Source organism: Leucopleurus acutus, assembly GCF_964270905.1.
Source record: "Leucopleurus acutus genome assembly, chromosome: 15".
Lineage (NCBI taxonomy): Eukaryota > Metazoa > Chordata > Mammalia > Artiodactyla > Delphinidae > Leucopleurus > Leucopleurus acutus.
The window spans coordinates 58,062,252-58,088,502 of record NC_139157.1 but is presented as its reverse complement, the minus strand read 5'-3'; the positions used below and the strand labels follow the sequence as shown (position 1 = coordinate 58,088,502).

At 36.3% G+C, this 26,251-nt stretch overlaps 1 protein-coding gene across 2 annotated transcripts; it reads right to left on the bottom strand.

The window, feature by feature from the left end:
* Positions 1-187: 187 nt before the first annotated feature.
* Positions 188-25,768, bottom strand: CCNC (cyclin C). 2 transcript variants are annotated; one of them, XM_082856094.1, is made up of 12 exons: positions 25,625-25,768; positions 20,430-20,536; positions 19,496-19,580; positions 19,225-19,294; positions 16,500-16,551; positions 9,690-9,745; positions 8,762-8,797; positions 7,995-8,086; positions 7,147-7,214; positions 4,278-4,357; positions 3,325-3,443; positions 188-1,834 (listed from the first exon to the last, which is right to left on the bottom strand). In XM_082856094.1, exons 1-12 carry the CDS (start codon positions 25,654-25,656, stop codon positions 1,780-1,782), a joined length of 852 nt encoding a protein of 283 aa, XP_082712220.1. In that variant the 5' UTR covers positions 25,657-25,768; the 3' UTR covers positions 188-1,779. The 2 variants fall into 2 exon arrangements, with proteins under 2 accessions (XP_082712220.1, XP_082712221.1); XM_082856095.1 differs by lacking the exon at positions 188-1,834 and adding an exon at positions 1,866-2,470.
* Between the last annotated feature and the right edge of the window lie 483 nt (positions 25,769-26,251).

Below are 26,251 nucleotides of genomic sequence, written 5' to 3'. Positions count from 1 at the left end.
GATATCTTGTATTTGCTTCAAAATAATATGCATGTTGGAGGAAGTTGTGGGAGTTTAGATGAAATTGGCCATGTGTCGATAATTGTTAAAGTTGAGTGACAGGTATATGGAGGTTCATTACAATATTTTATCTACTCTTGTATATATTGTGTTAAATTTTCTACTTAAATAAGAGGTTGAAAATAAAACTACTAGGCATATGTATTTTCAAAATAAAATTTTTTTAGAAATATAGGTAAGCTTAAAGGAAAAATTAGGGTTAAGTCAATGATTATAATATATAATCACTCTGCCCTTCCAACCCAAGCCCAATCTTAATTCCTTCAGACCTGAGGAGAGCTTTTTTTTCTTATTTCATAAGCCTAGGAGACCTACTTCTGTCATTGGTACTGACTTTATAATCTCTCTTTCCAGCTTATGTGATACTATCCACAAGGAAGCAGAACTGTAAAAGTCTGGTTATAAACCATTTGAAATTAATTACCCACTTGATAAACTATGAAGGCTTTAATACTTATCCAAAGGAAGAAAGACTCAGAAGACAACATAAGGCAGATTCAAAAAGATAAATTCAAGACATTAGTCAATATAGCTGGAGAATTTACTTTTATTCTTGCAGTTTTATACTAGGAAGTCAACATTTAATAATCCATTGTTCACAATTGATTTATAAAAAATTTTAATCCTTAAATTGTACATCAATATCCTATGATTCCAAATCTTATTTATCACTCTCCTTCAAGTCTGAAGAAAATGATCACGTAATTTATTAACTTCCACAGACAGCACAGTCCCACTGACATAACATTTAGTCTGAAGTCCTACACTCATATGAGAATTAAGAATAGCCAGTATCAAACTGGCCTGCAACCTGATTGTGTTCCTGGCTCAGGATACCTGTAGTAAATTTGTAAGTCCACACTAAGACACAAAAATAAACTAGGGTGTGTATGTCATATAAAAAACTTTTCACAGTAGAGTAAAAATAATATTAAAATGTTACCAAATTTCAATCATATTACGGTGTTTTATCCAATTCGCTTTCAAAATGCCTGATTAACTGAATTAAATGCAAATAACTTTGTATAGGATTTTTTTTTATGTTTGCCCAGCATTTCAAAATGGTTATGGAATATAACTTTTAAAATGTCAAAATATGCTATACATATTGCACTTTTCTGCTAGGCTGGGCTAGTATCCTCCATGGCAAGATACCAAAACTATTGAATAAAATACGCTTTAAAATCAATAGGTACTTGATTAATTTCCCTGAAATTATCATCATCATTATCAAAACCTTCCAGGATTTTGTAAGATTTGATTCCTTAAATACAGTTTCAAAGTTTAACTTAAGGAGGGAAAAAAAAACCCTCATATATTTGACTTTTTATTTCCTTTTTTGGTCGCTCAATGACCAAAGAGAATTTTAAACAAATTATGCTTCATCTTTCCTGGCTTAATAAAAAGCAACAATTTCTATTATCCAAATTAAGAAAAATTATACTAATCAAAAGCTATTAACTTTCAAATGTCTATGTATGTCTGTCTGTAGGTCCCCTTAGAACCTTTCCAAACTTTCATAAACAATAGATTTTAATCAATCACGTACTAGAATCAAATTCGGTAAGGAAAAACTTATTTTGCAAAAATAAAATCACTTCCCAACATGCTTGACAGAAACAAGCTATTCATTTTCATTTGTGTTCCATTGAAGACATTATTGAAATCTGTCCAATGGTTTATTTCCAACTGGTCCACTACAGAATTCTTCGGAATGTTTTAAGATTGGCTGTAGCTAGAGTTCTGACTTCCATTTGGACCCTGCTCTCCTTCACTGTTCAAGTGGGGAAGAAAGAGATTTTACACCAATTAAAAGACTCGTTTTCAACACCCTGATAAACCTACTAATTTTTAAAGTTATTCCACGCTACAACTCTACAAAACAAAGACGTTCCCAATTATAAGACACAGATGTGGAAAAATTAAAATCCAGAAGACTAACATTTGGTTTTATGTTTTTATTCTTATGTAACTTAGTGCCCTCACACATAACAAGCATTCTGGAAGTTAGTGTCCATTACACTCCAAAATTTAAATTAGGGTATGGGATTTTGTTGTCATTACAGGTATCACTCAACATAGAGATTAGAGCTTCTTCTAGACAAATTTCCTATAAAATTAAATCGTACATAGAAAATCTTATTCCTACTAATTATGAAAATCAAGAAGTGTTCTTCCAAAAAAAATTATTGTCCAAAGGCGTAATAAAACCATACGTAAGTACAGCAAACCTTTATAATTAAAAGTCAGAAAGAAATATGGTAATTTCCTGGAAAACGCTGAATATTTAAAATAAAAACTAAAACTGAAGATACCAGTAACTGTGGCAATAGGATTATTGCCTTATCTTGTCCATCATCATCTTGCAGCTTCAGGCCCTGCCACTAGTGAAGAATCACTCAGGGAATTTCTGCAAAAAATGCATCCAAAGGCAGCTGTTTGAATGACTGCCTTAAACAGCTCCTTGTATAAGTCAAGTATTAATTTTTTCCAAATGGTAACATTAACATATCAGATCTACAAATCTATCTTAATGTTATATAACTTATTTATTTTTCTTAATAAATGATTAAGATGGGTAGCATTTCTTTGTTTCCCTTCTGACCTTTTTTCCCTACCCCAAACGATCTGATGTACAGTGAGAGCTGAGAACCACTGAACTTAAATGAACAGATCCTATTAAAAAAAACAAAACAAACAGAAAAACACACAAAAAAACCCACCACAACAAAAAAACCTTTTTAGGACAAGTGACTCATACTTAGCAAAATTATGTTACTGTTTGCAATGGATCTTTGAGTCACTCAAAAGCCAAAATTATTTATTTACCTTTACAATATCAGATCAATCATCTATGTTTTTGAAAAATGCTACTGAAATTTATAAATAGGATAACAGTCAGTAGTGGGGGGAAAAAGTCAAACTGACATGGAACTACTACAGAATTCTTTATCCCTGAATTTTAGATGAACTTGCCTCTCTCTGTTCTGTTTAAATTTATGTACAGTATATAATCATATGTTGAGGGATACCTGTAATAGACCTGCCATTGCATTAGGAAAAGTTACTTAACAGATGATCAGATTAATGTATTTTTTTAAATGAGACGTTCTCAATCTATCAAGTCACAAATTAAGAAAAAATATGTCATGAAGTTTTGGAAGAAATTTTACAAAAACAAAACAACATAATCTATGAAAAATTATGATAATGCATATGAAATATATAATTAAATAAAATCAATAACTAAAGTCTACAAAGTACCTGTTTGGAGGAGGTTTTGGTTTCGGCATCTTACTAAGAATAGTTGCCATCTCTTTTCTCTCATCAAAATTCTTCCACTGCTCATACAGTTTTAAAATAACCCTGATTATTTCCAAAATCTAGAAGAAAATATTTGAAAAGTTCTCAATGGCAAATTATCAAGCAACATTTAGCATACAAGGAACACACATCATATCCTAGACATCCCTTAGAAAACCGTGAAAAGATAGTCTCTATCCTTCAGATTAGGTTAGACAATCCTGATAAATGTGAAAGCATATGTATGCTCAGTCTATCCTCATCCATCTCTGTAGTTGGTTTCCTTCTACCTACTGATATCTTAAACCAAAACAAAATAGTGAGGTACTAGAAATAGAGGTCTAAATCATGAAAGAGTATGTCACTATAGAGTACACTCCTCTAATACCAATTGTTTCAAACAATTTAATGGGAGGTAGTGCACAAAAGACTGTTTTGATTCTCTACTAACTACTTTGCACATGAGTTAAGGTGCTCAAAAACCAGCAGCTATACAAATCTCTCAAATCCAGTTTCCAAATTAGCCCTTCTTCTGCATCTGAGTAGACCTAACCTTGGATTGATTCTAGAACATTTCAGCAGAAAAGGTAGAAGGACAAAAATCACTTTGTCAGGAGACAGTCTGTGTTACAGAAGTTTACAGTAGTCACTAGGTAGCTTTTAAAATAACCCTGGCAATTAGAGGTGACTTTGCAACCAATCAAACATATATTTACGATTCTGTTTAATCCTAAACTGAAGAAAAATATAACCTAAATGGTCAACATCAGTTCTTCTTGCCAACACATTTCTTAACATTTCTTTACCAAAAATATTCTTAGCCTGGCTAAGAATTTTAGGCTCATGGTAAGTAAATATGACATTAACTTTAAAATGTTCAAGTTATATTCAGTTAAGGGAATCTTAAAGATTACCTTCTCCATATCCACAGAAAGCTCAGCAAACCACTGTCTGGCATCTTTCTGCTGTACAACACAGGCTACATGCAGGCAAGCTGGAGAGAAAATGAGACACAAAGGTCCATGTTTAACTGCAAACATGGAATGTATGGACTCAGAACAAGATATTCACTTAAATTTTATGTGTATTTTCTTATATTCTTTTTAAAAATTATATAGATTCATATAATAGTTACCACTGACCACCCCATCAACTTAATCTCACAGGGAGGAAAAGTTACTGGGCTATATATATATTAAGGTCCTTACATCTGCTCTCACTGTGAGCTAGTCATAATGCAGGTGCCTTGAGAGGGCACGTCAGAGAGGAAGAAGTCCACTGAGGAAATCAGAGCAGGGAAAGGATCCCTGCATAGCAGTACACAGTAGTGGTCAAAATGCACCCAAAAGTCAGAGTGACAAAACAAACAAACCAAAAAACCAGCCAATCAATATACTGATAAATTTCAACACTACTGTGTTTTGGTATTTCAATTAAAAGCAGTGTTGCCTCTGCTTTTTAAAGTTATTAGCGAATGATGAAGTTAGGTGCAAACTGGGCACCCTAGTACAGAGTTTAGTGTTGTAATCAAACAGAGCTGAGAGAAAAAATGTAATGCACTGCATACAATGTAATTATATACATTACTTACAACATAAACTAACAAAGATAGTGAAAGAGCCCAAAGACAAGAGTCTACATCATAAGTTTGCCTAATATAATTCCTCCCAAGCAGCCTGCCTACCTTGATCCCACACAAGCTTGTTAAATGTTATGTTCCCTGGTCTGGTTACCCATATGACTTTGCTAAGAATGACATTCTAGGCAAACAGCAACTCAAACGCGCATGAACATTCTGGTTGCCCCAAGTTAAAGAAAGCTATAAAGTAGGGCTTAGGTTCAGGAAGGATTGAGAGGCTAAAGGACAAATTATAAAAACAGGTAATAAAAATACAGTGGAAAATGCCACGACAGGGCATACATAGAGTAAATTAGGGAAAGAGACATCCTAAACCCAGACTGAGGTGATGCAGAGAGTGCGGAGTTGGGGACGGTGTCACTAAAGAGATGATATCTGAGCCAAGTCTTTAAAAAAGGTGAGAGTGGGAGCAGAGAATGATATATACATGAATGGTAAAAAGAAGCTATGGATTTTATCCAGAAATTGGGAGGAGCACTGAAAGATTTTAACTGAAGCACAAATTCTGCATTTTAAAAAGCTCTTTCTAGCTCAGAGTTTCTCACCCTTAGCACTACTGACATCATGAACTGGACAATTCTTTGAGACTGCCCTGTGCACTGCAGGATGCTTAGCAGCATCCCTGGCTTCTACTCACCAGATGCCAGTAGCATCCCACCCCCGTTGTTACAACCAAAACCATCTCCCGACATTGCCAAAAATCCTGTGGGGAACAAAATTATCCCTGGTTGAGAACTGCTAGCCTTGCTCAAGTGTGGAGGATAGACTGGCTCTCTGAGAACAGGGATGCTGGAGGCCAACTAGCCAGGAAGGAGACTGCTGTGATAACCTGGATAAAAATGAGAAGGTGGCTATGAGATTACTAAAGAGTGCGGCACAACAGGTGTTGGTTACCAACTAGATGTAGGTATCGAGGAAGATGAAAGAGCCTAACTACTGGGTTTCCAACTAAGGCAACTAGTGCTATTCACCAACATAGCAAAGACATTAAAAAGAGTATATTTGGGGGCAAACTGATGAGTTCAGTCCTAATCATGAGTCTGAAGGCCAGTGAGATGCCAAAGGAAGCTATCCAAAAGGCAGAGATTGATATAAAGGCCAGTTCAGGAGCAAGATCTTGGTTAAATAAAGAAATTTAAATGTTTCAACACATAAGAGATAGCAGAACCCATGGGCCTCAGTGAGACTGCCTGGGAAGAACAAAAACAGCAAGGATGACAAAGATGTGGCACATGGCCTTCCTACCCATGCAGATCCCAGTATTCCTTCCCACTGAACCCAGATGACACTTCAGAATCCTTCCAGGGAGCCTCCAGTACTACAGAAGTATAACCTATTTACCACCCCTCATGTAAGAAGTTGGAGAAACACTAACATTTAAGGGGTAACTGAGTAAAGAGAAACCAACAAAAATTAGTCTGGACTGGTAAAAGAATAGGGGGAAAACCAAGAAGACAGAGTCATAGAAATGAATACAAGACAGAAAGGGAACAGAAACTAACAAGTGCCTAACATATGGCAAGCATTATTTAAAAGATAACTCGTTTAATTCTTGTAACAACTCTATACTGAGTTTTTAGTACCCTCCCCCAATTTTACAATTAAGGAAACAAACTCAGAAAGGTTAGATAATTTTCCCACGATTGTAAAGAAAGAAAAGTTTAAACCTAGGACCATCTGTTCTAACTCATGACAGTACTGCCTTCCACAGATAATAGAATGGTGGCTAACTTTCCCTCTAGCAAGGCATTAAGGACCACAAAAGGCTCCTTTACTTGACTGCTGAGGACCTAATTGGGCTCAGGAAATAAAAGACCTAGTTAAGTTATATAAGTTACAACTAGTATTAGAAGGCTTAATTCCAAACTTCTCCCGCTAAACAAACAAAAATGTTCTATTCAGACACTGGTTAAAATTATTTTAAACGATTTCAAAAAAAAACTTACCAAAAAAGGGGGGTGGGGGGACAATAATCCTGATTTGTGATAGTTGCAGTTCATATTATTGAAAGTTCACATGCAAGGAATAGTCTATTACTTCAAGGAACATAAAAACATAAAGTACAATAGGGTGAAATTTCTTTTAGGATGACCTAAATAGGTATACAACAATTTAGCTGCTAAAGGTACACCACATTTACATACCTAAAGCTATCATGAAAGGAGGATACAGTAGGCAAAGATCCGTTCTGTAGGTATCATTCACTATCCTCCTATAGAAATGTAAATCATATTATTACTGAAAGCAGAACTACCTCATATGACTGTACATTACCCTCCAGAGAGGGCCAGATTTCCCATATCTGTATATATTTATATCTCTTTTATATTACCGTAACACAGATACAAAGGTGAACAACAAAGGAAAAAGATGGATACATGAATGTGACAATGAATAAACATATTTTAATGAATAAAATTACAGCTATATATATTTAAAATTTTAAAACCTCACAATAAATTTTAATATAAGATTTTTAATATAAACATTTTTCTAATTTTCCAAAAATTAGAAAATCAGATAGGAAACCAGAAATTATACAACGAATTAATATATATGTTGAATACCACCAAAAATATTCTGATTATTTTACAGATAACATTTAATTTATTTTACGGAAATATAGTTAAAATCAATGTGTTAATTTCTACTGTACAACACAGTGATTCAGTTATACATATATTTACATTCTTTTTCATATTCTTTTCCATTATAATTTAAAGATAACAATCTTAATTTTCATGTAAACAGTCTGTTTTTCATAAGAATCAAATTTTATTGGAAATATTCATCAAATAGATAATTTAAAGATCTATCATTTTAGCATTTATACCAGTATAGTTATTAGAATTCAACAAGGAGATATTTCACTCAACATAAAATATCTTGGGGCACTAGTTTAATTACTTTAAAAATACTAAACTTCATATTTAATTGTCAACCTTCCTAGCTAATAACATGTTACACTATGAATAACTTCTGTTCTAATTACCATGCAAGGGGAAGCAACATGTCTTCTTGGCCCATGTCCTGCACATACTGGAGCAAAGGTCTATAAGGATGATACACTATCAAGCAACAATCCTAGAAACAGTTTAAAAAATGTGTATGTATAAAAACAGATTTATTATAACACAAAAACCTTACCATTACCCAACTGATTTTTAATTGTGTATTTCAAAATGTATTTTTCTAACTCATGCTTGCTTCCCTCTTATTGTCTTAAGCAAGCAGTATGGCAGCCCTAAACTCTACTGTAATAGTGAAGGCAGTGCTCTCTCTGAAATATACCTTGGTAAATCGGTTGGCAGTCAGTCAGCATCCATTCCCTTAGAGACTCAAAGTGTCACATCTGCAACACACTGAAACCTCTTATTAGCCTATAAATCCGTAATTCCCAACTGGAGGAGCAGAATTCTGCCAAAGACATAATCTATCTTTAAATAACACCACACACATACACAAATTGTGCAAATAATTTACAGTGGTTTAATGTCCTGACTGGTTTGCTTGTAATCCTCTTATTATAGTTACTATAGAACAGAATAAATTTCCCATCCTAAGTAGTATATACAAACTATTTTACAGGCTTCCAAGAGCATATAGGTGATGATGCCACTAGGTACTATGATTTACCATCACATATCACTTGGGTGGTTTTAAAATGCACCTCCCTACAATTATTTCTTTAAATTTATGACTTCACTAAATTTGAAAGTAAGTTTTACTCTATTAATCACAAGGAAGAAATATACTTACCATTAATTCTAAAAGATAGAATTCACATTCTAATATCTGTTAAAAAAAAAGATTATAAATGTCAACATGAAACCAAATTAGATGAGTCTACTTAGTCTAACATAAGAATGTAATTAGGATTTATCAAAAATTTTTACTAAAATTTTTTTAAATCAAGAAAACACAATATATATCAGAATGAACATATGCTATAAACAATTACTTGTTATACAATGCATGCAACTGTGATTATGAAACATTTTAATCCTTGTAAGGAAAAGCCAGCCTCATATAAGTGTTCTTATTACTTATTTTTATTTAAAATAATCCTGTATAAGCTTCAGATTTTCCAATATACTTCCCACTCAACAAATGCAAAAATGTAATTATCTCTACTTAACTGTTATTTTTGTTATATTACAAATTAATAATAGAAGAGAATACTGAAAATGAAACAAAAATACAATTTAAATAGAATGAAAAAATCCCTTGCAAGGTGGAAAAAGAAAAACATGCCTATTAAAATAGCAACAGAAATGCATCTTCTAAAATAATGTAAAATTTCAAGTATGTTTTTCATTCTGTTCCATTATAGTAATTCTCAACCCCAGCTGCACATTAGTAGCCACCTGGGAGCTTTAGAAAATACCAGTGTCCAGGTTTCAAGCCTGAAAATTCTGATTTAGTTTGATCCAGAGAGGCCCTGACATCAGTATTATTAAAAAAGCTCCCAACGTGATTTAATGGGCACCCAGGGTTGATAACCACTGCTACAAAGTACTTTTTTAAATGGTAGAAGCACTTTAGCTTTAATTTAGAAATAAAATCCATATTCTCGTAGAATCTGAAACTGCCATTTCTAGGAGACTATTCAGTTTATTTTAATATAAAATGTTGCCAGTTTACATACAGCTTTAACAAGTAGTTTTATTTTTTACAATATACTTACATGATTCATCCTATAAGGAAATTCCTTTGGAAAGGCATATGAAAATCTAGTTTTCACTGCAGAAAAAAAAAAAAAAAAAAAACTTAAACTGAGAAAATGGGGAGTGAATATACACAAAACTTCTTTAATACAATGTAAAATATTAGAGGTAGAGCTAAATCATTTTTAATTTTTAGTAGGAGCTCTTGAATATGATTAGGGATGCAGATTTTTTTGTTTTCAGGCAAGGGGAAAGACTGAGTGGCAGAAAGCCCTAGGCCCCCATCTATATTACAATTAGAGAGTTTCAATGATATATTTAATATATTAAGAAAGAGTTCTGCTGCTTAAAAACTAAAGGAAATGGAAAAAAACCCACTGGCTTTTATCATTTCTAAAATCTTTCCAGCTCTAGAATGGTATTGCTCTATTTAGTAATTTAGCTTAAAAGGAACATGGGTTATATATGTGTTCACAAGTGTGTATATATATATATATATGTTTATATTTGTAAATATATACAGTTGACCCTTGAACAACACAGGTTTGAAGTATGCATGTCCACGCATACACAGATTTTTCCAATAAATAGGTACTACATGAACCAAGGTTGTATATGTAGATTTTCCAACTTTGCAGAGGGTCAGAGGGTCAGCATCTCGAACCCCTGTGTTGTTCAAGGGTCAACTATATATATAAATATTGGAAGGATAATACAACCAAAAAATGTTAACAGTAGTTATCTCTGAGATTTAAGGATTTTTACTAATCTGAACTTTCTAAGCTTTTTATAATAGGTATTTCTTTGCCAAAAGACATATTTTAATAAAATCATGAATATATGTGCAAAGGTCTCTAGGACTTTCTTCATACCACACACAAATATATACACACACACTCTTAGTCACTAAGAAAGTACAAACGAAAAAACTGTTAATTAATCCTCTATCTCCTCAAAAATGGTAGGAATTAACTATTCTAACAGCTAATTTAGATAGGTAACATTTGCCAAGATTTGAAACCTAAGCCATTTAAACTTGACATTAGGAAATGTCTACTTAACCTTTCCTTTCCTCTCCTTTTAGTTAATTTAAAAATGTACCCATCAAGGTTACTGAGTTTTACAAATCCCCCCCACCTTTATAATTTTTTTATTTTTTGGCCATGCTGCATGGCAGCAGGATCTTAGTTCCCCAACCAGGGATTGAACCTGCACCCCTGCCGTGGAAGCACAGAGTCTTAACCACTGGACCACCAGGAAAGTCCCCACAAATCCATTTAATGTAAGCAAGATATGAAGTGTACAAGCAAAACAGGTACTTATGTAATGTTAACCAATTAACAAGGTAAAATTATCTCTGTATATAAAGCAAATCTACATCCCTAACCCCTGGACCTTGACACCTAACTTAACTGAATTAGATTTTACCTGATGCTGTCAACTTCTCTCCTATTCCATGATAAAATTGCTCTGCGTTTTGATTTTCTACTTCCTAATCCTTTTCTTCTGACCTGGAGGAAAATGCATCTCTCCTCTCTATTGCTACCCCTACCACTTGTACATTTGCTTTCATCTACTCAACTGACAGTCAACATTTTTCCTTCGCACCTTTAACCATTCCTCCTCCAATAAATCTGTCCTATCACTTGATAATATGCTCAAGTTTCCCTTAAAAGCAAAACAAATGAAACCTCTACCAAATTATATGCCTCTACTTTTTAAAAGTAAGACTCTTGAGTAGGCTGCCATGTAAGAACTCACTGAGAGGGAGGCTGTCTGGAGGCCAGGAAGCTAATCATGGCCAATCAAGGAACTGATCAAGGCAGGCACTTTGATCTTGGACTTCCCAGCCTCCAGAACTGTGAGAAATAAATGTCTTGTTTAAGCCACCCAGACTTTGGTGTTTTGCTATAGCAGCTGAAGCAGACCAAGACGCCCCCTCACCCAGAATCCTGTTATTAACATGTTACATTAGTATGGTACATTTATTATAATTAATGAACTAAGATAGATACATTATTACTAACTAAAATCCATAATTTATTCTGATCTCCTTAGTTTTTAACCTAATGTCCTTTTTCTGTTTTAGGCTCTCTTTCAGGACGCCACATTACATTTACTTGTCATGTCTCCTTAGGTTCTGTATGCTGTGACAGTTTTTCAGACATAACTTATCTTTGATGACTTTAACAGTTTTTAGGAGAACCAGTCAAGTATTCCGTAGGTTGATTCCCTATTGGAATCTGATGTTTAATGAATGGACCAGGGTTTGGGGTTTTCAGAAAGAAGACCACAGAGGTGAAGTGCCATTTCATTATATTACAGCAAAAGTACATACTATTAATGTCATTTATCATTGTTGATACTGACTTTGATCACCTGGCTGAGACAGTGCTTGTCAGGTTTCTCCACTGTAAAATTATACTCCCACCTTCTTTCATAATATACACATTAGAAGAAAAGTCACTATGCATAGCCAACACCTAAGGAGTAGGAATTTATGCTTCCTCTACTTGAGGGGGGAGTTAGCTATATAAATTATTTGGAATTCTTCTGTATGGGAGATTTGTCTCCCCCGCCATTTATTTATTTACACTATCATTTATTTATATCAGTATGGATGCATGAATATTTATTTTATACTTGGGTTATACTTTGGGTTATAATGCAGTATTATTCTTTTTTATTTTGTTGCTCAAATTCTTCCAGCTTTGGCCATTGAAAGCTCTTTCAGTTGGCTCCTATATGTCTTCGACATACCCCCATTAATGAGGGGTTTGGTTTGGGGTTTTTTTTTTGGTTTTGTTTGTTTGTTTGTTTTTTGCGGTACGCGGGCCTCTCACTGTTGTGGCCTCTGCCGTTGCGGAGCACAGGCTCCAGACGTGCAGGCTCAGCGGCCATGGCTCACGGGCCTAGCTGCTCCATGGCATGTGGGATCTTCCCGGACCGGGGCACGAACCCGTATCCCCTGCATCGGCAGGTGGACTCTAAACCACTGCACCACCAGGGAAGCCCTGTTTTGTGTTTTTTTTTGAGTACTTACTTACTTATTGGCACTATAAGATGCTCTAGGTCCACCTTGTATGTTTCCTGCCTGATCACAAACCCAAAGGTCTGGTTTTTTTATTTGGTATACATCTTCTATGCAGCAAAAGACACTATGCAGCTCTCTTTCTTAAAAGGTATCAAGTCTCAAATTTCTATCACTGGCTTCACATTTCTAAGAGGATGTTCTACTGATACATTTACACTCAGAATGTTGAAGAGTAAATCTAATTCTTTTCAGAACCAACTCATTCTCCTCTTCCAGTACCACCTTCACCTCCCAATGCCCAGGTATGAAGCCTCAAATATCATTTTTGACTCTTCTTAAATCTTTTCTTTTCAAAAGTCCTGCTGACTCTATCATTCAAACCTAGCTTGCTTATTCTCCTTGCTGGCTACCAAAACATTATTTTTAAGGTTTCATTAGTGTTTACCTTATTATTTCAATAACTTAAAAGTTTTTTCCTACCTTAAAATAGTTAGCTTTACTTCTTACAGCACCCAGTGGTGACAGTACTCACTACAGTTTGCCGTATATATAAAACTATTTCGGAAAGGGTTTTTTTCGGTGAGTTTTTTTGTTTGTTTTTTGGGGGTTTTTTTTGGCCATGCCACGTGCTAGCGAGATCTTAATTCCCCGACCAGGGGTTGAACCCAGGGCCACGGCAATGAAAGCACCAAGTCCTAACCACTGCACCACCAGGGAACTCCCAGTGGTTTTTAAATTGTGGTAAAATATACATTACATATAATTTACCATCTTTAACCGTTATTTTTTTCTTTTAACATCTTTATTGGAGTAACTGCTTTACAATGGTGTGTTAGTTTCTGCTGTTAACCGTTTTTAAATATACAGTTCAGTAGTATTAATTACATTCACACTGTTATGTAACTATCACCACCGTCCATCTCCAGAACTCTTTTCCTCTTGCAAAACTGAAACCCTATATTCATTAGGCAACAACTCCCCATTTCCTGCTCCCTCCAGCCCCTGACAGCCACCATTCTACTTTCTATGCCTAGTAATTTGATTACTCTAAGTACCTCATATAAGTAGAATCACACAGTATTTACCTTTTTGTGACTGGCTTATTTCACTTATCATAATATCCTCAAGGTTCATCCATGCTGTATCACATGAAAAACTTCAAACTTTGTCTGTCTACTTCGACTCACACTCTCCTCCAATTCATCTTACATAATTCTGCCAGAATCATCTTCCTAATACACAACTCTGGCATCACCCTCATGTTGAAAAATAAAGCTTTCATAGGTACTGCCACTGACAACAAAACAAGCTGCAGACTCCTCATTGAAGGCCATCTGTTATCTGGCCTTAGCCAGGTAAGGGGGCTATTTCCCACTATTTCCTTACTCACCATTCACTGAATGTAACTCAGTAGCTTTTCCTTGTATTGATCAAACTGTTCAATGCTCCTAGACTATCTTTCCCCTGCATTTCCCCAGGTTCAAATTCTTTCTTCACCAAATTCTATTTAAGCCTTTTTGGATTCATCTAACAAATCAACTTTTCCCACTCAAAACATTCATTACATCCTCTGTTACTCTCTTATGCCACTTAGTTTCTTCTGTATTAATATTTGTATATTGATGTCTTATTTTCTTGTCCTTAAATTCTTTGTTTTTATATCCACCACTGCATCCAGTATGGTGTTTTCCAGTGATAATGATGCTGTTGTTGATGACAATGATGGTAACCGCTAGTTTACTGAGTATTATGAATTGAATTATCGCCCCCCACACCCGCCAAATTTACATGTTGAAGCCCTAACCCCCAATGTGGCTGTTATTTTGAGACAGGGCCTTTAAAGAGGCAATTAAGGTTAAATGAGGTCATAAGCATGGGGCCTTAATTCTACAGGACTGGTATCCTTACAAAGGGAAGAAACACTAAGGATGCACACACACAGAGAAAGGACCATAAGAGGACACAGCAGTAAGGCAGCCATCTGCAAGCCAGGGAGAGAGGCCTCAGGAAACTTAACTTGTTGACACCCTGATCTTGGACTTCCAGCTTCCAAAACCATGAGAAAAGAAACTGTTGTTGTTTAAACCACACAGGCTCTGGCATTTTGTTATGGCTGCCCTAGCAAACTAACACACTGAACAAAGCACGGTTCTAAGAGCTTTATTGATATTAATTTATTTGATCCTCACAACAACCGTATGACATAGATGTTATTAATATCCTCATATAGCAGAGAGATTATATTTTGCTTAATTTGTCATGTCAAAAGCACTGGGGCTGAAATTTGAAAACTAAGCTGTCTGGGCAATATAATACACTGTAAAATTTATGAAATAAGTAAAATAGTCTACCATAAAGTTCCCTATTCATTGGTAAAATGAATATGAGTGTGCCTTTTAGCCTTTGCATGAGAAATAAAAAACAAACCTTGGTAATAGGTATTTTACATTTTCAAAAATATACACCTTCTAAAAAATCTGGAAAACAGAGACTAAAGTAAGAAGAAAATAAGGCACCTATAATCTACTCAGAGATGAGCACTGCTAACATTCTGGTACATTTCCTTGCAGTCATTTTTCAATTTTTTTAATAATTTTGATTTTCCAGAGGGCAATTCAATACTTCACCAATGGGATATATTTGACATATTAAATTCTATGGCAAAACTGATTATTACTCTTCTATCCTCAAAATAAGATATGACATGAAAAAGATTGAATTAGATTATTACACTCCTTTCAGAAAGGGAAATGACCCCAAAAACATGAAATTCTGGCTCAGAAACTTAATACAAAATGCCTCTGCCTCTTCTGTGTAAGATCACAGAAGTAAAAAATAATAATTTTAATTATCTTTTGTTAGGTGATATCTTTTTGCTTAACCTATGAAGATGGAACACAGCATAATATTATTACCTTGTGTACAATACTTTACGATTGCTACTTTACAATGTTATTTCCTTTAATGCCATGATTCATAGGCACGTAAACCCCATGTTTGTAGGTAAAGAACTAAGGCCAACAGGTAAAGCAACTTGTTCAAGGTTATACAGCTGCTGCTTAGAGACAGAACTGGTGCTTAGAATCAGCTCTACGGACTAAAGAGTCAGGATATTTTTCTGTGCCATAGTTTTCCATAAAGAGGGAAAAAACACAATCCCCATCAAAGACATAATTACAATTGCTAAAGAAATAGTTTATTTCACCCACAAGAATGACACAATAGCTAGTTATTATGAAGCAATAAAGTACAATAAAATTGAAAAATAAAAATTCTTTCTTAACCTTATTATAAAATTAAGAGCCACAGAGTTGATGTTTCTGGCTCAATAGTTACTACCCGTTTTTAGCATTAAAAATAATGTCTTAGGGCTTCCCTGGTGGTGCAGTGGTTGAGAGTCGCCTGCCGATGCAGGGGACACAGGTTCGTGCCCCGGTCCGGGAAGATCCCACATGCCGCGGAGCGGCTGGGCCCGTGAGCCACGGCCGCTGAGCCTGCGCGTCCGGAGCCTGTGCTCCGCAACGGGAGAGGCCACAACAGTGAGAGGCCCGCATACCACAAAAAAAAAAAAAAAAAAAAAAGTAATGTCTTAGAGAGAATACTTTAAGTGGTTTTAAAATTTTTTGTATTTTAAAATTTTTAGCCAAATACATTAGGCATAAAGGTGATCTCACCTCAGGAGATTGAATAGACCCAACTAATCTCTCATAGGTCTCATAAACTGAAAAACATCTATGTCCTATGGAGCTTTCTTTAGAATTACAATCTTAAAGCAGGATATATTTTTTGCACTTACATACAGAAGTAGCAGCAGAAATCAATCTTGTATTTGAGACTACTCCAAATTCCTAGAAAAAGAAAAGTAAACGAGATTAGGTACATAGTAACCCAATGAACCTAAGTATATCTGAGGTCTATTCAAAACAGAGCATTTCCTATGTTCCTCTGATGTTTGCAGTATCTACCTGAGGAATGATGTACTTAAATCTCTAAATTTATGACCTTTCCTTAAAATTACTACACTTTAACACAAATGCTTAAATAATTTTATAATTTAATATTATTGGAAGGTACCAAATTAGAAACCAGACCCTAAAGTGACAGTGCCAGTTTTTTGCACTTAAATTAGTTTCCAAGAGTTTTTAGATTCTACACTTAGTTGCCAGAATAAGTATTAAGTATGCTTCCTTTCAGTTGAACCTGGACTAACAAACAGGTACTTCAGGGAATTTAATAATAAAACAGTTGAATCTCTGAAGAAAATAAACTTTAATATCACCAAAAGAACTCAAAAGACCGTACAAACAATTATTTTTCTTTTTGGAACAGGAAGACAAGAATGATTAGCATAAGACTTCGGATGTCAGTTCCCATTTCCTCTTTGAACTTAATATACTGCCACTGTAAAAATAACAAAAATTTATGAGGTGATCCACCTTACATACAGTCTTGTTTAATTTGATTAACCTTATAAAGTTATTAAAGGCTTCTTTTTTTTTTTTTTGGCCGTGCGGTGTGGTGTGGCCTGTAGGATCTTAGTTCCCTGACCAGGGATCGAACCCAGGTCCTTGGCAGTGAGAGTGTGGAGTCCCAACCACTGAACCACTAGGGATTTCTCCAAAGCCTTAATTTTTAAAGTTGAAAAATCAAGAATTGGTTCCTTAGCCAACAGAAGAAACTAAACTGAATACAGTCTGTTCAAAAACCTTCAACCTGAATCCTTATCTAACTGTGTGTGTTTGTGGGGGGTGGAGGATATGTATGCCTGTGTATGTATTTATATTTACATTTAAACCTCACACCATAATAACTGATACTGAAAATTAAATGCCTGAGACATCTTCTTAAATGCCATTTCAATACAATTCTCACACAACTGGACAAAACACAGAAAGATTTGGTCATAGTTAAAGATTTTAAAAAATGGTATAACCAAATATGAAAGGATACATCTCTTTCCAGGAATAATTCTTTACCCCAAATTCTTAAAGGAAAAACTTTCACCTAATAAATCATAAAATAGGTTTCTATTCAGTAAATCACGTAACAAAAGATATTTAACACATAAGACAAATTAAAACTCCAAGTTAATCTACAAGAGTAGAAGTTTATAAAGATTTTGTCTTGGTTTCTCATACTGGTTGTCCTTCAGATACATAAAATTACATGGTAATATTTGGAAAAGCCACCCCATTATAGGGGCCTTTTATAAACACCTTCTTTTCCATTAAAGAACTTAAAAACAACAGAGCTGGTTCTGCCTCCTTAAATTACCACTTACAATTAAATTACAATTAATATTCAGGAATACAATTACTAATCTAAAGACATCATCTAAAAATAGAAATATAATACAAAGGATTCATATTACTGAAGATTACACGGATTATTATGAAGACCAGTTAATAATATCGGCTATTATTATCTGGATTTAGCTGAGCTCTCTCAAAAATACTAAAAAGGTAAATAAGGTGAGCAGAGATTTGGTCTCAGCTGCAAGTTCCCATCTCTCTTCTCTCCCTCACCTAATTTCTCAACCCTCACTACCCAAACCATTCCTCGTTAGAACATATATTGCTATAGCCACCCCAATCCTTGCTTTCCCTCTTGCTTTCCCTATGGCTTGCTAGGCAGCCAATCATCAGGAGGCAGGAAGGGAAGACAGCAGAACACAGGAAGCATATGAAGGAGACGGAAGAACATTCTCAGGTTATAGTAGACAAGCTGTGGCATTCATGGAATACTTCTTACTGCCAAACAATAAATGTCTCAGAGGCAGAAAAGCAAAGCAGTTAAGAGCATGGGATTAGGAACTAGACTCCCAGGGTTTAAATACTGGCTCTGTCAATTATCAGCTATGTGAACTTAATTTCTTTGTGTCTAAGTTTCCTCACTTATAAAATGAGATTACAACTATGTAGCCCATAGTTTGTTATGAGGATTAAGTCATAATTTGTAAGAGGAGTCAGAATAGCACATGGTACATAGTAAAATGCTACATAAGTGTTTGTTAATTGAATATATAGAAATATGTATATATTTCTTTGATTTTGTATAAATTTCAATATTTTATATAAATCACCGTTATTACTTTTACACAGTTAATGTGAAAACTGGGGCAGATTAACCAATACACGTTGACTATACTTTGATAAAGAACAGAAAACTAGGACTTCCCTGGTGGCGCAGTGGTTAAGAATCAGCCTGCCAATGCTGGGGACATGGGTTCGAGCCCTGGTCCAGGAAGATCCCATATGCTGTGGAGCAACTAAGCCCATGTGCCACAATGAGTAAGCCTGCGCTCTGGAGCCCACGAGCCACAACTACTGAAGTCCGCACACCTAGAGCCCGTGCTCCACAACAAAAGAAGCCACCGCAGTGAGAAGCCCACACACCACAATGAAGAGTAGCCCCTGCTCGCTGCAACTAGAGAAAGTCCACACGCACCAACGAAGACCCAACAGAGCCAAAAATAAATAAATTAATTAATTAATTAAAAAAAAAAGAAAATTATTTCATACCTCTACTTTGGATGCCAAAAACACACATGTAGGAGCCATTAATACAGGATCTATACTCTTCAGAGAATACCTAAAATATGATTAAACAAAGTTAAATGTCATTCATATAGAAAAACACATATGAAAATAGAATTCATATAGAAAACATTTATATGGAAAAAAATCAGGACAACTCTATGTCAAACACACGATTCACTTATATAAGGTTCATCAACATTAGATAAGAGTTTCAAATAATCATTAACATATTCCCAAAATAACACAGCCCTACCTGGCATAGAATCTCTTGAAATAGACCGTAGCAGTGGCAATAACTTGTTGTCTTAATTTAAGATGTTCACCTAATGCTTGGATAACTAAAAGAAAAATAATAAAGTTAAATGTATTTCTGAAATCATTATATTAACATTTAACAATAACTTCAATGCAGTTAAATCATGGCTATATTCATTTTTAACAAAGAGAAAAACCTACACATGCTATAAAGCTCTACTTGGATCACAGTGGTCTAGTACTAGGATTGCAAATTTGTTAAAAAATATATAGGTATGCATAAACAATAACAAAAAAACAGAAACTGCCTCATAGTAAAATCTATTCTTGAATCAAGGAGGTTGAATGATAGGTATTTCCCCTCTATCTTCCAAGTATTTTCAATGCTCTTCATATTATTACTATTATTAGACCCCTATTAGCGTTATAACTACTGCTTAATAAAGTTTATAAAAAACCCAAAATGAATCCTCAAAACAACAGAGAGGTAGGTTTGCAGAGAAGTGAACTGAGGGTGAGAAAGATCCTGTGACAAAGTTACCATGTGGCAGAGCAAGGATCTTTTAACTCTAAAACTCTTCCATCCAAAGCAAACTTGTAAGATAGGAGTGACCAATACAGGATGTCAATCCAAAGAATCATTTATCCTCAAAGTACTTTGCTTTAGCCAATCTTAAATTAGGTTTAATGATGCATTATAAAGCTTAGGGAGATTAATATTTTTAGACCATCTTGAGTGTCTCTGACACGTCAGATTCACAAAAGACTTTAAATCACTTTAAAAAAAGATATATAAGTTGTAAAAAGAATACACATGTAAATAAAAATGTAAGGTAGGGATTAAAACAGCTCATCACAAATTACTACAGAAAAACATTTTAATTCACAGGTAACCAACCGTACCAATTCAACCAATTAAAGAAAAACTTTACCATTTGTAAAAAATATCTGTAATTTCCAATACTCTTCTTCTGAGAGAAACTTTAAGTCCTTCTGGCGTTCCTTCAACAGATCTTGTTTATCCAAAATCCACTGCAAACTAGAAAAAGCAAAGATTCAGACATCCTACAGAAAATCAACTAACAAAGTTACAGGAAATATTCTAAGATTGAAGAGGTTGTTAATATTCTGAGAAGTACAAAATACAAGTAACCTTGAAAGACAATATTTTTCACATTCCTTGAAACTCTGACACTGAGAATTACCTAACTAATAAATGTAAATATGCCCTGAAAAAAATCTGCTCTAATCTTTTCTCTCTTCCTTCTCAGTCTATCTCTCCCCACCCGACCTCTGTCACTATTATAGTGTATTTCATTGACTTTAAGACTGAAATCAAGATGCATCTTCAGTGATGCCTAGCATTTTAATGGGCAGTAATGTTTACACTTTCTTAGTGATAAATAATGGTGAAATTGACACTGACTGACGATGCCTTAGATTTGAAGTATATCTTCTCTCAGATGTTCATGAGTAACTAGAGTAATATTCCTACTTCACAAGTTCCAATCATGTTAAAAGCTGCTTCAGGGCTTCCCTGGTGGTGCAGTGGTTGAGAGTTCACCTGCCGATGCAGGAGACACGGGTTCGTGCCCCGGTCTGGGAAGATCCCACATGCCGCGGAGTGACTAGGCCCGTGAGCCATGGCCGCTGAGCCTGCGCGTCCGGAGCCTGTGCTCCGCAACAGGAGAGACCACAACAGTGAGAGGCCCGCGTACCAAAAAAAAAAAAAAAAGCTGCTTCAAAATTTATTTTACCAATAGCTTCCACCTCCTGCCTAGTCTAGTCTATTTTTAAACAGACATGTAATTGACGTGATCCCCCAAAATATTCTGCATCATGCTTTTGTCACTCAGTATGTATTGGAAGTTTCACATCAATGAATTTGTTATTCAGCATCCTTATAAATTGCTGCACAGCATTATGGATGGATCATTATTTATTTAGTTAATTCCTGTTGATGGGCATGTAAGTTATCTTTTTCACTATTACAAGTAATGCTTTAATGAACATCTTTGTAATTCACCCTTGTGTATTTGATTAATATTTGGAATCATTTCCTAGAACTAATGGGTCAGTTTTGCTGGTAATTTTGATATGCATTGTCAGCTTGCCTTCCACACCAATTGCCATTCAGAGGAGTGACACATAAGGGTGTCTTAAAATACTTAACCCTACAGGTCACTGCCAATCTTTTAAATACTTTACAACTTAAAGGCAAATTAGTATCTCACTGTTTTTTTTTTAATTTACTTCTAAGGTTAAACATTTCTCCATGCCTTTATTGGTCAAATATAGTTCTTTGGTACATCGTAACTCTAACATGACCATTTTTCTAATGGGATGGTCATCATTTTATGATTAAGATAATCTTATGATCTAAAATTTGTGCATTATGGATAAAAGAATCATTTCTTTGTCAAATATGCTCTAGACATTCCCCAAGTTTAGCATGATCTCTCAGTATTTAATGATTTGCAATGCAGAAATCTGAATCACATATTTATTCAAATCTATATTTTACTTTGATTTTGTGTTTGTCACACATAGGAAGGCCTTCCCTGACACAAAGTGATTTAAAAACAAAATTCCCTCGTATTTTCTAATAAACTTAAGGCTTTTTTCTTTCAATTTGTGATCAATCTGGAATTTAATACAGGGTAGAGTAGGGATCCAGCTAAATGTTTTGTTAAATGGTTATCCAAACGTCACCAAAGAATTTCAAGAAATATAATTCTATCATTATATTTGGATCTTCTTTATAATTTCCTATTTTTAATTTGTTTTTCTTGTTCCTATGCCATCCTTTTTTTTTTTAATTTTTATTTGGCTGCACCAGGTCTCAGCTGCCGCACACGGGATCTTTGTTGCAGCATGCGAGATCTTCATTGCAGCATGTGGGATCTTTTTAGTTGTGGCATGCAGGATCTAGTTCCCTGACCAGGGATCGAACCCAGGCCCTCTCCATTGGGAGCGTGGAGTCTTAACCACTGGACCACCAGGGAAGTCCCTGAGATGCTATTTTAAAATATAAAATTCAGTAATTAAAAACTGGTATGGGGGCTTCCCTGGTGGCGCAGTGGCTGAGGGTCCGCCTGCCGATGCAGGAGTCGCAGGTTCGTGCCCCGGTCCGGGAGGATCCCACATGCCGCGGAGCGGCTGGGCCCGTGAGCCATGGCCGCTGAGCCTGCGCATCCGGAGCCTGAGCATCCGGAGCCTGTGCTCCGCAACGGGAGAGGCCACAGCAGGGAGAGGCCCGCGTACCGCAAAAAAAAAAAAAAAACAAAAAAAAAACAAAGAAGTAACTCTCTGGTAACTTTGTTTTGGCTTTCAAATTTATTTTGAAAATGGAGATAACCCAAAGGTATATCTGCGATTATTTACTTTTCTCATTCCTAATTTTGTATTTCTGTATCGTCCCTTTTTTCCTTTATTCAGCTAGCATAGTTTAGTCTACCGTTTTGGTTTTCCCTTCCAAAGAACCAGCTCTTATAATTTCTGACTATTTTTTCCCTTTTAATATATTAATATCAGTGTTAACTTTATTAAGTCTGCTTTCCATAGGTTTATTTCAGTTTCCTTTTAATACTCTTAAGTAAAATATTCAATTTTTATTCTTTTTCAGTTATTCAAGATGTTTTCTTATAAATTTGGCTTTACCACCTCCCATAGACATGAATATATATTGATCTCATTATGTTATTTCCTAGATAATATGTAACTGTTTTCAATTTCCTTTGATACAATAAAGTATCCAGAGTTGCTTTTGTAGTTTTAATTTGTTACCTGTTCATTACGTCAGTCGTCAGTCGACCAGCAAATGTTTAGTGTCCTTCTAGCTTTACTGCATCACGATCAAAGAATGTGTTGTGTTCTACTTTAACTTTCTGGAAAATACTAGGATTCTCTCTGTTCCAGAATTATCAATTTCTTCTCCACAGTCATTTTATGTTTTTAAAAAGATAAATTTCACAAATATTTAATATTTTTCCTCACAGCATGCAGTATGGAAGATAAACCAATTAACACCACATATCACCAAATTTAAGATTACACTGATTGGGTTTCCCTGGTGGCACAGTGGTTAAGAATCTGCCTGCCAATGCAGGGGACACAGGTTCAAGCCCTGGTCTAGGGAGATCCCACTTGCCGTGGAGCAGCTAAGCCCGTGCACCACAACTACTGAGCCTGCACTCTAGAGCCCGTGCGCCACAACTACTGAAGCCCGCGCACATAGAGCCGGTGCTCCGCAACAAGAGAAGCCACCGCAATGAGAAGCCCATGGACTACAATGAAGAGTAGCCCCCGCTCACCACAACTAGAGAAAGCCCTCGCTCAGCAACGAAGACCCAATGCAGCCAAAAATAAGTAAGTAAAAGAATTTATTTAAAAAAAAAGATTACACTGATTTAAGACTCACCATTATTTCATATGTTACTAAGAAAAAAAATTGTCATGCTCATAGCAGAAATGTTAAAATGGGCAATTTAAAGCCATGAAAACAGCATATTTCATGTCAATTTTCCTCTTTCACCAAAATCACCTAAAACAATGGCTTTCATAATCTTTTTGTTTTTACTGAATTGATTGTCTTGTCTTTCATATTTGTCACCTTTTGCAGATGAGGGACTCCATGATTCTCAAGGGATCTGAGTAAGACAAAGTGGCTCCTTCCTCCAGGGCTATTTGAATTGGGAGGCAAGGACAGTTTTCCAAAAAAGCACATTTAATATTGTAGTATTTTATATTTGAAAAGTGAAAAAACAGTTGGTTTTATAAAATAGATCCTGGCCCCCTTTTGATAAGCCGACAGTAAATGAAAGCATAATGAAAATGCTTATCAAAAGGGGGCAGGATCTTTTCTTTTTTTAAGTTGAAAAAGGGCTGTAACTTCTGATAATCAACAGCTAGCTACCTGTCAATTCTCTCAGCTTCTTTCAAAGTTTTCCAGAATACCTCTTCTTCACTACCGAAATTTTCCATATTTTAATTTTGCCCAAGCAAATATTTCAGTGAATGAACACAGTGCAAAATAAAAATATGATCAGAAGTGAAGCTTCTATAGCATCACATCTCCACAGGATCACTTATAGCAAGAAGAAAACCTGCTTTTCTGAAAACAGGTTTCAAAGCCCATTGTTTCTTTTTTCTAGTGCAAAAGGCTAAAAAACCGAATGAACAATATAGGAATCCATCTTCTTCGCACTCAAAATTTAGTTACTAATGCTCTCTTAACATTAAAAATCATTTACACTAAGATATCATCTTTATAAGGTTCTGTTCATCTTTCAAGTATACAGTGTACAGTCTACCCAAAGTTCAACTAGTCCTATCACCCACCTTCCTACCTGCTTAAACAGATGTATTTAGGGAGAAATGTTTTCAATATTACTCTAGCTCTTCCATGGTACTGACAGAAACAAAAATTCATGAAAAAACGTTAAAGATATTGGCAATGTCCCTGGAAAATACACTTTTAAAACAAAATATGAGACACAGACTAACGAAATGGACAAATGTTGAGAGCAGTTGTCCTACACCTTACAAACATAAAACTCTATCTAGGTTTAAGGTAGTGGCAGAAAGCGGTTCATAAGCAGAAACAAGCCTGACTCCCTCCTCTCCTCGGAGTAATATTAAATCCGCACAAGACAGAAGATGAATGACAAAAGATTACGATGCCGACCAACTTTAGAAATACCAGGCAAAAGCGAACCACAACTGTCCTGAAGAGCCAGTCTCACAGTTCTACACTGTGTCACATTTCCCATACCTGTGCCCATCCCATCCCAACCCTCACCGGCTCCGCTCCTCCTTCCCCCCACCACCCCCCGGCCTAGCTAAACCAAGAATCAGAAGTTCAACTCCCGAACCTTCCTTCTCCGGAGACTGAACCCCCTTCCCTCCCCGCAACGGATTTTCCCCCCAACGAAACCCGACCAGGGGGCGGGGTGAGGGGAGTCGTCCGAAAAAAGCTCATCACGCTTCCGGCCGCCGCTGCTGCTTCCCGGGAGACTCCGCGGCGCTCGGGACATGGGCCGGGATCCAGGCCAAGGGGAGTCGCAGGCCCCGTCCACACAGCACCCCCAAGAGCCAGCCCCGGACAAGAAGACGGAAGATCACTTACTAGTGGGAGCTCTGCCAAAAGTTCCCTGCCATGGAACACAGCTTGCCCTGATAAAAAAGCACCAGCCGGCGGAGCGGCCCGCGGAGCGACCATAGACCCAGCCCTCCCGGTAACCGCGCTCCTCGATCTGATCTGCACGGCTCCGCTCCGCGGCGGCGACGGTGAGAGGAAGAGGAGGGCACCCTGTTCTCCTTGACGCCGGCCGGCAACACTCTACTGTGTAAATCAGTTCCTATGCATAAAAGTTCCGGCCCGCGCCGCGGTAGCGGAGGAAGCCGGCGGGGAGGAGACAGCCCTTGGGAGCCCTGAGAAAGGAGACGGGAACTAGCTCCCACGAAGGCTCGCGGCTGTCGGAAGGCTCTCGCGAGAGTTTCGCGTGGATTTCGGCCGGGACCCCGCGCTGTTCGGTCTTCTGCTGCAGCTCCAATTCGTCGAGAAGGGATGAAATGGGGAAGGCTGACGCCGTGTTCGGGCTTTTATTATTGCGTGGTTGCAGGCTTCCAAAGCAGCACAATGGCTTTGTACTAAAATATACGATTTCCCGACTTCATTTCTTCCTCCTGTGTTTGGAAAGAGACATAAAGATTATTTTGGCCTCAAAGACCTACCAAAACCTACCGGCACCAA